General features: G+C 32.0%; 1 protein-coding gene across 5 annotated transcripts in view; it reads left to right on the top strand.

Moving 5' to 3' along the window:
• LOC141459123 (fibroblast growth factor receptor homolog 1-like) overlaps positions 1–12,861 on the top strand; it is a 64,204-nt gene that overhangs the window by 39,976 nt on the left and 11,367 nt on the right. For 3 of the 5 annotated variants that reach the window (XM_074137753.1, XM_074137751.1, XM_074137752.1), the window contains exon 12: positions 10,171–10,300. In XM_074137753.1, coding sequence (XP_073993854.1) covers positions 10,171–10,300 — 130 coding nt within the window. Of the gene's footprint in view, positions 1–9,300; positions 9,465–10,170; positions 10,301–12,861 lie in introns of all 5 variants that reach the window. The other 2 variants (XM_074137756.1, XM_074137755.1) reach the window with 1 other exon arrangement.

Below are 12,861 nucleotides of genomic sequence, written 5' to 3'. Positions count from 1 at the left end.
ACAAAATTCCATATCAATACGTGGTTCACAGTGGGAGATATAGAACGGCCATAATTTTACAGAATTTCATGACCCAAAAAATTTTCAACCCTTTATATCTTCTACCTTTTTAGATCTGTGCACAAAATAACTATAGTTTATAATTGAGAAAAACAAATTGTATAAGAGAACAAAATTCCATACGCATACGTGGTTCACAGTGGGAGATATAGAACGGCCAAAATTTTACAGAATTTCATGACCCAAAAAATTTTCAACCCTTTATATCGTCTACATTTTTAGATCTTTGCACAAAATAACAATAGTTTATAATTGAGAAAAACAATGTGTACAAAAAAACAAAATTCCATACCAATACTTGGTTCACTGTGGGAGATATAGAACGGCAACAATTTACAGAATTTCATGACCCAAAAAAATTTCAACCCTTTATATCTTCTACCTTTTTAGATCTGTGCACAAAATAACTATAGTTCATAATTGAGAAAAACAAAGTGTATAAGAGAACAAAATTCCATATCAATACGTGGTTCACAGTGAGAGATATAGAACGGCAACAATTTTACAGAATTTCATGACCCAAAAAATTTACAACCCTTTTTATCGTCTACCTTTTTAGATCTGTGCACAAAATAACTATAGTTTATAATTGAGAAAAACAAAGTGTACAAGAGAACAAAATTCCATACCAATACGTGGTACACAGTGGGAGATATAAAACGGCCACAATTTTACAGAATATCATGACCCAAAAAATTTTCAACCCTTCATATCTTCTAAAATTATAGATCTGCACACAAAATAACTATAGTTTATAATTGAGAAAAACAAAGGGTACAAGAGAACAAAATTCCATACCAATACGTGTTCACAGTGGGAGATATAAAACGGCCACAATTTTACAGAATTTCATGACCCAAAAAATTTTCAACCCTTTATATCTTCTTAAATTATAGATCTGTGCACAAAATAACTATAGTTTATAATTGAGAAAAACAAAGTGTATAAGAGAACAAAATTCCATATCAATACGTGGTTCACAGTGGGAGATATAGAACGGCCATAATTTTACAGAATTTCATGACCAAAAAAATTTTCAACCCTTTATATCTTCTACCTTTTTAGATCTGTGCGTAAAATAACTATAGTTTATAATTGAGAAAAACAAAGTGTATAAGAGAACAAAATTCCATATCAATACGTGGTTCTCAGTGGGAGATATAGAATGGCCATAATTTTACAGAATTTCATGACCCAAAAAATTATCAACCCTTTATATCTTCTACCTTTTTAGATCTGTGCACAAAATAACTGTAGTTTATAATTGAGAAAAACAATGTGTACAAGAGAACAAAATTCCATACCAATACGTGGTTCACAGTGGGAGATATAGTACGGCCATAATTTTACAGAATTTCATGACCCAAAAACTTTCCAACCCTTTATATCTTCTACCTTTTTAGATCTGAGCACAAAATAACTATAGTTTATAATTGAGAAAAACAAAGTGTACAAGAGAACGAAATTCCATATCAATACTTGGTTCACAGTGAGAGATATAGAACGGCAACCATTTTACAGAATTTCATGACCCAAAAAATTTTCAACCCTTTATATCGTCTACATTTTTAGATCTTTGCACAAAATAACAATAGTTTATAATTGAGAAAAACAATGTGTACAAAAAAACAAAATTCCATACCAATACTTGGTTCACTGTGGGAGATATAGAACGGCAACAATTTACAGAATTTCATGACCCAAAAAAATTTCAACCCTTTATATCTTCTACCTTTTTAGATCTGTGCACAAAATAACTATAGTTCATAATTGAGAAAAACAAAGTGTATAAGAGAACAAAATTCCATATCAATACGTGGTTCACAGTGAGAGATATAGAACGGCAACAATTTTACAGAATTTCATGACCCAAAAAATTTACAACCCTTTTTATCGTCTACCTTTTTAGATCTGTGCACAAAATAACTATAGTTTATAATTGAGAAAAACAAAGTGTACAAGAGAACAAAATTCCATACCAATACGTGGTACACAGTGGGAGATATAAAACGGCCACAATTTTACAGAATATCATGACCCAAAAAATTTTCAACCCTTTATATCTTCTAAAATTATAGATCTGCACACAAAATAACTATAGTTTATAATTGAGAAAAACAAAGGGTACAAGAGAACAAAATTCCATACCAATACGTGTTCACAGTGGGAGATATAAAACGGCCACAATTTTACAGAATTTCATGACCCAAAAAATTTTCAACCCTTTATATCTTCTTAAATTATAGATCTGTGCGCAAAATAACTATAGTTTATAATTGAGAAAAACAAAGTGTATAAGAGAACAAAATTCCATATCAATACGTGGTTCTCAGTGGGAGATATAGAATGGCCATAATTTTACAGAATTTCATGACCCAAAAAATTATCAACCCTTTATATCTTCTACCTTTTTAGATCTGTGCACAAAATAACTGTAGTTTATAATTGAGAAAAACAATGTGTACAAGAGAACAAAATTCCATACCAATACGTGGTTCACAGTGGGAGATATAGTACGGCCATAATTTTACAGAATTTCATGACCCAAAAACTTTCCAACCCTTTATATCTTCTACCTTTTTAGATCTGAGCACAAAATAACTATAGTTTATAATTGAGAAAAACAAAGTGTACAAGAGAACGAAATTCCATATCAATACTTGGTTCACAGTGAGAGATATAGAACGGCAACCATTTTACAGAATTTCATGACCCAAAATTTTTTTAACCCTTTATATCTTCTACCTTTTTAGATCTGTGCACAAAATAACTATAGTTTATAATTGAGGAAAACAAAGTGTATAAGAGAACAAAATTCCATACCAATACGTGGTTCACAGTGGGAGATATAGAACGGCCAAAATTTTACAGAATTTCATGACCCAAAAAATTTTCAACCCTTTATATCGTCTACATTTTTAGATTTTTGCACAAAATAACAATAGTTTATAATTGAGAAAAACAATGTGTACAAGAGAACAAAATTCCATATCAAAACGTGGTTCACAGTGAGAGATATAGAACGGCAACAATTTTACAGAATATCATGACCCAAAAAATTTTCAACCCTTTATATCTTCTAAAATTATAGATCTGCGCACAAAATAACTATAGTTTATAATTGAGAAAAACAAAGGGTACAAGAGAACAAAATTCCATACCAATACGTGTTCACAGTGGGAGATATAAAACGGCCACAATTTTACAGAATTTCATGACCAAAAAAATTTTCAACCCTTTATATCTTCTTAAATTATAGATCTGTGCACAAAATAACTATAGTTTATAATTGAGAAAAACAAAGTGTATAAGAGAACAAAATTCCATATCAATACGTGGTTCACAGTGGGAGATATAGAACGGCCATAATTTTACAGAATTTCATGACCAAAAAAATTTTCAACCCTTTATATCTTCTACCTTTTTAGATCTGTGCACAAAATAACTATAGTTTATAATTGAGAAAAACAAATTGTATAAGAGAACAAAATTCCATACGCATACGTGGTTCACAGTGGGATATATAGAATGGCCAAAAATTTACAGAATTTCATAAACCAAAAAATTTTTAACCTATTATATCTTCTACTTTTTTAGATCTGTGCACAAAATAACTATAGTTTATAATTGAGAAAAAGAATGTGTACAAGAGAACAAAATTCCATACCAATACGTGGTTCACAGTGGGAGATATAGTACGGCCATAATTTTACAGAATTTCATGACCCAAAAACTTTCCAACCCTTTATATCTTCTACCTTTTTAGATCTGAGCACAAAATAACTATAGTTTTTAATTGAGAAAAACAAAGTGTACAAGAGAACGAAATTCCATATCAATACTTGGTTCACAGTGAGAGATATAGAACGGCAACCATTTTACAGAATTTCATGACCCAAAATTTTTTTAACCCTTTATATCTTCTACCTTTTTAGATCTGTGCACAAAATAACTATAGTTTATAATTGAGGAAAACAAAGTGTACAAGAGAACAAAATTCCATACCAATACGTGGTTCACAGTGGGAGATTTTTTTTTTTTTTTTTTTTTTTTTGCCTATTTTTTCAGGCGGGGCTTAACGTCCAACTACCAATTAGGTGTCGTGGACGGAGGCGACTAGCAAACATACTTTACTGTAAATTTCTTTTATTAACCATTAAATAAAATCCAAGGCCTCTAGACCGGGAATCGAACCCAGTACCACAATTCATATTAGCTTTGCAGGTCTCGCCTCTAACCGCTCGGCTATCGTGGCGCCTCAGTGGGAGATATAGAACGGCCAAAATTTTACAGAATTTCATGACCCAAAAAATTTTCAACCCTTTATATCGTCTACATTTTTAGATTTTTGCACAAAATTACAATAGTTTATAATTGAGAAAAACAATGTGTACAAGAGAACAAAATTCCATATCAATACGTGGTTCACAGTGAGAGATATAGAACGGCAACCATTTTACAGAATTTCATGACCCAAAAAATTTTTAACCTATTATGTCTTCTACCTTTTTAGATCTGTGCACAAAATAACTATAGTTTATAATTGAGAAAAACAAAGTGTATAAGAGAACAAAATTCCATATCAATACGTGTTTCACAGTGGGAGATATAGAACGGCCATAATTTTACAGAATTTCATGACCCAAAAATTTGCAACCCTTTATATCTTCTACCTTTTTTGATCTGTGCACAAAATAACTATAGTTTATAATTGAGAAAAACAAAGTGTACAAGAGAACAAAATTCCATACTAATACGTGGTTCACAGTGGGAGATATAGTACGGCCATAATTTTACAGAATTTCATGACCCAAAAAATTTTCAACTCTTTATATCTTATAAAATTATAGATCTGTGCACAAAATAACTACAGTTTATAATTGAGAAAAACAAAGTGTACAAGAGAACAAAATTCCATATCAATACGTGGTTCACAGTGAGAGATATAGAACGGCAACCATTTTATAGAATTTCATGACCCAAAAATTTTTCAACCCTTTATATCTTCTACCTTTTTTGATCTGTGCACAAAATAACTATAGTTTATAATTGAGAAAAACAAAGTGTACAAGAGAACAAATTCCATATCAATACGTGGTTCTCAGTGGGAGATATAGAACGGCCATAATTTTACAGAATTTCATGACCCAAAAAATTTTCAACCCTTTATATCTTCTACCTTTTTTGATCGGTGCACAAAATAACTATAGTTTATAATTGTGAAAAACAAAGTGTACAAGAGAACAAAATTCCATACCAATACGTGGTTCACAGTGGGAGATATAGTACGGCCATAATTTTACAGAATTTCATGACCCAAAAAATTTTCAACCTTTTATATCTTCTACCTTTTTTGATCTGTGCACAAAATAACTATAGTTTATAATTGTGAAAAACAAAGTGTACAAGAGAACAAAATTCCATACCAATACCTGGTTCACAGTGGGAGATATAGTACGGCCATAATTTTACAGAATTTCATGACCCAAAAAATTTTCAACCCTTTATATCTTATAAAATTATAGATCTGTGCACAAAATAACTATAGTTTATAATTGATAAAAACAAAGTGTACAAGAGAAGAAAATTCCATACGAATACGTGGTTCACAGTGGGAGATATAGAACGGCCATAATTTTACAGAATTTCATGACCCAAAAAATTTAAAAGTGGTAAACATGGTTAAATGTGAGAGTAAGGTGGTCCTATCTAAGTCTAGTGAGTCGCTAACATGGTTAAATGTGAGTGTAAGGTGGTCCAATCTAAGTCTAGTGAGTTGCCAACTTGGTTAAATGTGAGTGTAAGGTGGTCTTATCTAAGTCTAGGGAGTGGTAAACATGGTTAAATGTGAGTGTAAGGTGGTCCTATCTAAGTATAGTGAGTGGTAAACATGGTTAAATGTGAGTGTAAGGTGGTCCTATTTAAGTCTAGTGAGTTGCCAACTTGGTTAAATGTGAGTGTAAGGTGGTCCTATCTAAGTCTAGTGAGTGGTAAACATGGTTAAATGTTAGTGTAAGGTGGTCCTATCTAAGTCTAGTGAGTGGTAAACATGGTTAAATGTGAGTGTAAGGTGGTCCTATGTAAGTCTTGAGAGTCACCAACATGGTATAGATGGGACACCAGACTGGTAGAATGAAGGTGCCAAGTTTGGGAATGGGGATAGATAATATTGATAGAGAAGAGGCACTAGCTAGGCGGAATAAAGATGCATTGGTCCGATTCTGGTTTAACCATTGGCAATGTTTGGTTTTAAAAATTTAATCTCTCACATTTTGATTAAATTAAAAAATTTAATCGTCCAAAGTGATTAAAACTAAATTTGGAATTTAATTCAATCAATTAAAATTCTGATTATTTAATTTTAATTTTAATCTTAATTTTTAGTTATGATTAAAAATTTTAATTGATTAAATTCCGATTAAATTAAAAGTGAATTTAATTTTAATCAACTAATTTTGGCCGATTAAATTTTTTAATTTTAATCATGATTAAAATTAAATTTCGGTTTAATTCAGTTGTTTTTTAATTGATTAAATTTTTGCCCAACTCTGCGTATCAGCACTGTAAACCATTTTTACTACCAGTTATCCAATATTTCATGTAGAAAACGTGATGGTACTAATATTTTTGGGATTACTTGTCTACTTTCGCTGATTTTTTCTGTCGCAGAACGCATGTTTTGTGTACACCTGGACGGTTTCAGACTTAATCCATCAAAGATAGATTAGTCAGTTTGGTTGAGAGAATTTGATTTCAAATGTTTTCCATCTCACACCACACTTGCTGTCAATTTGAGTGTGAAACATAGTTGAAATCTAATTCTCTAAACCAAACTGACTGATCAACCTCTGATGATTAAAGTCTGAAACCGGTCTGTGATATAAAACACATGCGTTCTGCGACGGATAAAATCAACGATATTATCCAGCACTGCAATCCTAACCTCAATTTCAACTTTCCTGCTGGTTTCAAAAAATGCACTTATCTATAACGTTATGCACATCTTTTCTCATCAGCTTCTTTAATGCTAGCGCTCTGAAGGATTAGTGAAATTATTTGAGTTTATAATCATTTATTGTTTCTTTTATTGCACATAAGTTAGCAGATGCAACATGCAGAAAAAGAGTCTTGAGTTATCTACTATATTGGAATCTGGTGCTTTTATGTTTGTCTATTTTATCTTCTAAACTGTTTCTCATGTTTAGAAGCTACATTAATAGCAACCCTTCTATCTTTCTGCAATTAGTACAATTATAACAGGCAAATAATGGGTTTGATTTTACACAGTAAATGACGGGAGTAGCTTAGAGTTCAAGGTTCTAGTCTCGTCTACAGTCACTTTTCACTAGTGGCCATACGTGTTTTCTTATTTTAGTGCATCAAACTTTCATACATTTCTTTATTTTTTTTCTTAGGTAAATTGATATATTAATTAATTTTTGCCAGAGATAAATCCTTGTGAGATCTGGGTCAAGTCTGACTAGAGTAAGCCAATTGATTCCCACAAATAGGAGGAAGATTAAAAGAATACATCACTTTATTCATTTTTATTACCGGTTTTTTTTTCTACAAAAATACATAAATTTTCTACATAATTCTACAAAAATTATTTTGCCTTTTTTGAAAGTATTTCCAGTTAAAAGAATAGATAAATCAAATTTTAATGTTTTGTTTGTTTGTTGTTTAATTTTTTATCAGCAAATGTTTTGTACTCTTTTTATAGCTTTTGTTCCCCAAAAAAACGATTTATTTTGTAAATGCATATTTCCTTGAGTTTTTAACTCATATCTTATTAACTTTTATGATATTACCTAACCTAATTATCCTTATACATGTAGTACCCCTACTTGACAAGAGATATCGCAGGTGGTACTATTTAAACATCTATTTTTGACTGTATCTTGCTGATTATAAGGTGACGTTTTATTAAACGTGAGTCTGTTGCCGAGAATACACTTCTATTTTTTTATTTGGTCAAATTTCAAATAAAAAACTAAAATTTATTTCGTTTAGTAAGCAATTATTACTGAATTTATTAACACGGTATTAACCAATTTAGCTCACGTAGGTTTGATAACGTAGTCATTTTTTAACATATAAAAATGTAAGTTCTTTTCTAGATATTCGAAGTTACATTGTTATATTGAAGTTTATATTGACTGCCTAAGCCACCTCCAAGCTCCTGACCGTCAAACTACTCCCTCTCTCACCGAACAAACTGTGATAAGACACTCTACTAAATGCACTCTCTTTGTCCGTTAGTGGCAAAAAATTTCTTTTTTCTATAAAACTCCCTCCTCTTTCGTAAGCGAATGCTATCTGACGCTCATTTGATTTTCCAAATTTTTTGTTCTTTACAAAGAGAAGTTACAAACTTAGGACAAGTCCAGAGACTAATTAATAATTTGTAAAATGGCATTTTATTTAATTAATAAGATAGACCGTAAGTAACATCTGAAGAAGCAAGATTGATAAATTAATAGCAAATAAGCAACAGCAACAAAGCCATTAAATATTTAACTTGCAATGTATGTTCATAATTTGAATAAGTTTTTAATAAATAGTTATTATTCAAATTAATTTGATTTTCATCGTTTGTTTCCATTTCTGTGGTATCTGGAAGAGTTCAAATTAAGGTAAATTTAATAAAATTTGGTAAGTTTAGTAAAACTGGTAAATTATCACTCAGGATATTTTGTGGATTTGGAGGCAGTTCACCCCATCAAGTAGCGGTATTGACTTTTGACATTCTGTGAGCCATAGTCAATGTCTGGAGGGCCTTATCTGATGACGGAAGTATTGACTAACTTTGAACTTATATGTATATAATATCAACTATATGTTTATTATAAGTAGTATTAAGTTAAGCCGAATAAATACAGTATCGTGGTGATATATAACACATTTTTATTTTATACTTGAAATAGTAACATAAAAAATTGGCCGCAGTATGAATATGATATAAATAAGTTAAGTCGCTCAGCAAAAAAGTTGAGAAAGGCTGGTCTAGAATTCAAGGTTCAAGTTACCATCAATTAGATTGTAGATTAGTATGTTGCACTGACGTGAGGTAATTTACAGTACAAAATTCTGATATCTGTTCGTGGAAACCTTATAGTAGTGAAGAGCGCTCCAAACTGTACCCAATCACTATCTATCTATATTTAGCTTAAATTTATTATTGTTTTAATCGCACTAAAAGGAAGTAGAGTTTTTTCACCAGATTGTTATTTTCTATAGAACGTATGAACCACCGACCAATTCTGACAGAAGCACCAAAAAATCTAACCTTGCGCATCGGAACCTCAGGCACGATCTTCTGCAAAGTCTTGTCAGACCTGCACCCACATGTAAAGTGGTTTAAGGGATTTATAAATCGTACTGACATGCCTAACTTGGTGAAGGTATATTCTGGCCAAATTTATAACAGTTGTACTGCATGATATTTGAGGTTTTAAAATTAGCATGTTGCCACTAACAAACTCAACCCAGTTTGAGAAACACTGCTGGAGCTGGACAAAATACGTTTTAAGAGCTGTCATTGATGGTGAATGTGGTCTGTCTCACTATGAGCAGTGTAAGCTCATTGACTAAATCTTAAACTAACTAATAATTTTAGTAACCATCACCTGAACTTCTTTTAAGAGTTGCCTAGATTTTTAAGAATTCGGTCCAATACTCTAATAACCAGTTCGAGCAATGTTTGAGAGGTTAGAATAAACGTTTCCTTAAAAACGTTCCATTAACAAATTATCTGCAATTGTGGAGGATATTGCAGGAGTAAACATTCTTTTTTTCTGATTAAAGTCATTCGCCAGCTTGCGAGAGCTTTAGAAGCAGTTCCTCTCTATTTCAGCCGACTGTATGCTAATGAAAGAATGCTGAATGCATTTATGTAGCTCCTCTAATAAGCTGCTAATTTTCCCTTTCAGCCTCATAGCTTGGTATGTTCAGTATCACGTTTCACAAAGAATACGTCCACATTTCGCACGTTAACATTAAATCCTGCACGCTTAAGCGAAATTGTGATCTGCTTTTGTGTGAAAAGTAGTTATAGCTTGAGAATTTCAGAATTCTAGCATATACTTAACACCTTTTTTTTTTACTCAGGTAAATGCAGCGAATCCTGAAGTGCTGACCTTAAGCAATGTCACATATGATGACGAAGGTTGGTACACCTGCGTGGCAGGAAACAGTCTTGGACTGACGTACTCCAGCGCATATCTATCAGTAGTAGATGGTAAGATAGGATTTATGTAATACGAAATTTTCTCAAAAACGGTTTCGACCATTTTTTCGTTTAATGCACGTAGTTCTATGAGACTTTTTTTTTGAAAAATTTTCTAGTATTCGTCATCACTTTTTTGCGATCTATAATTTTATAAACTGTATAGATGTTTTCTATCGTTAAATATGATTCGAATCAGGAGTTTGAATAAAATTCATAGGTTAGATCCAGCGGCATATTCCCTATAAATATAAACCATGCTCTTTAAATGCCTTTTTAATGTACAGTCCGGGACAAAATGATAGACACAAATACAATTTCTTTTAGAAAATGTTTATTTGCAATTGTAATTTATTTCTGACTTTTGATAATATTGCATCAGACATTAAAATAAGGAATAAACAGTAAAATCAGATTAATTTATGAATGTGTCAATTTGTATACGTAAAGCATAAACTTAAAATAATCACTTTGATGTGGGACAAAAAGATAGACACACCTTCAGTTTTGGAGTTTCAGCTGTCGCTTAATATTTTGTTGAGCCTCCTCTGTTGTGTATCACTTCTAACATTCTATTTGGAAGACTTCTGTTCAACTTTTGAACCTCTTCTTGCCCGATATCTTCCCAAGATGACAAAATTGCGATTTTCAATTCCTCAACATGTCGAAATGGCGACCATTGTCGTAAACCTTCCTGGATAGGATTCCCCATAGATTTTCAGTTAGATTGAGGTGTGGAGAAAGAGCTGGCCAAGAAAGATTTTCAATGTTATGATCTTGGAACCAACTTTTTATTGTCCGAGCATTTTGAACTGGAGCGTTGTCTTGCTGAAAAATATAATTTTCACCAGCCATCCTGAGAAACTCAATTTTTGCTTCTTCCAATATGTTCTTGTATGCCTCGGCGTTAACTCTGCGAGGAAGAAAAGTTATTTTGCCCTTATTTAGGAAGCCTATGGGTGCCCACACCATTATGGATCCACCACCCATTTTCCGTTTAGACAAAAATTTCTCTTCTTTCCTTAAATCATGGAAATAATATCGAAATCCATCAGGGCCATCTAAATTAACTTTTTTTTCATCCGAAAAAATCACTTTATTCCATTCTGCGACCCACGACATGTGTTCTGATGCAAAATCTAGTCGGCCGAATTTGTGCCTTTGTGTTAAGACTGGTTTCGTCCTTAATTTTTTTCTGACCAACGTCTCTTGCTTCCTTAAAAACCTCCTTACATTTTTCACATTAGTGTGGACAGCAACATTTGCAGCAATTGTCCGAGCTGAGAGCGTAGAGTTTGAGGCAGCTCTTAAAATGACCCTTTTTTCACACTTCGAAAGGCCGAAGGCGTGCCTTTTGACCTCCCAGCGCCATATTGTTCTCCGAATTTCAAAATTTACACACTGACGAGGAACTCCTCTTTATTTGGCGTCCAATTTCTCTGGCAGACATACCCGATTCCGAAAGAGATTTGATTAACCTCCTTTCTTCGTCGCTAAAACACTTCCTTCTTCCCATTATAAAAAAAAATTATTTTTTTAACAAAAATGAAATAATAAAATGTGGTATAAAAATTGAAAGACTGTGCACTATATTAGAAAGCGAATAAAAATTTAACTGAAGCATTAAGTCAACAAAAACACAAGTGTGTCTATCTTTTTGTCCCACGTAAATATTCATTTTTTACAAATATTTGAGAATATAAAAGCAAACTTTCACCTATCCGCAATATGCCAATAAAAGTGTGATACCAAAAGACAATAAATTAAGAAAATAATCATTAAATTTTAAAAGAAAAATTCAGGAAAATATAAAAGATGCTTTTGGAGGTGTGTCTATCATTTTGTCCCTGACTGTACTACTTTGCAACAAGTTGACTAATAAAAACTGAACAGTAAGTTAATCTTTACTGCAAATAATAGATCAAAATCAGGGCCGGATTTTCCTATAGGCTAACTAGGCTTCAGCCTAGGGCCTCAAGATCAAGAGGCGCCTACATTCAAATTGTTAGCAAAATTAAAATTACACTATTCTAAAAACATAACATATTATATATTAACATTTAACATATTGATCACAGTAGTGAATTTTTTATTATTTCTCATGTAATTTACAAACTTAAAAATAGGAGGTGAAAGGGCCTTATAAGTGGAATAATCTAGGGCCTCTTTTTTAATCTAAATCAAGACCTGGTCCTACACACCCTCTATTCGCAGAAGTAACCTTCATCTAATTTCCCTGAAAAATGATTCCAGATAGATTTTCTTCATATTTTAGCTGTATTTGGAGAGAACATTTGTCTATAATTGTAAAAAAATTCATAAAAATCTGTCTAGTAAGAAACAAGATATTTAGAGTTAAAGTTTGGTTTCGTTTAAAACAGTAAAATCTTTAACTTCAAATATCTCGTAAACTACTAGATAGATTTTGTCTATATTTCACCTGTACATGGAGACCACTTTTGTCTATAATTATATAAAATTTCGTAAAAATCCATCGAGTAGAAAACGAGATATTTAGAGTTAAAGTTTGGTTTCGTTTGAAACAGTGAAATCTTTAACTACAAATATCTCAA

This window comes from Rhodnius prolixus, unplaced genomic scaffold, assembly GCF_049639745.1.
Source record: "Rhodnius prolixus isolate KJV_2025 unplaced genomic scaffold, Rpr scaffold_11, whole genome shotgun sequence".
NCBI lineage: Eukaryota > Metazoa > Arthropoda > Insecta > Hemiptera > Reduviidae > Rhodnius > Rhodnius prolixus.
The sequence above is the reverse complement of the archived record's forward strand: the minus strand, read 5'-3'. Positions and strand labels throughout refer to the sequence as shown.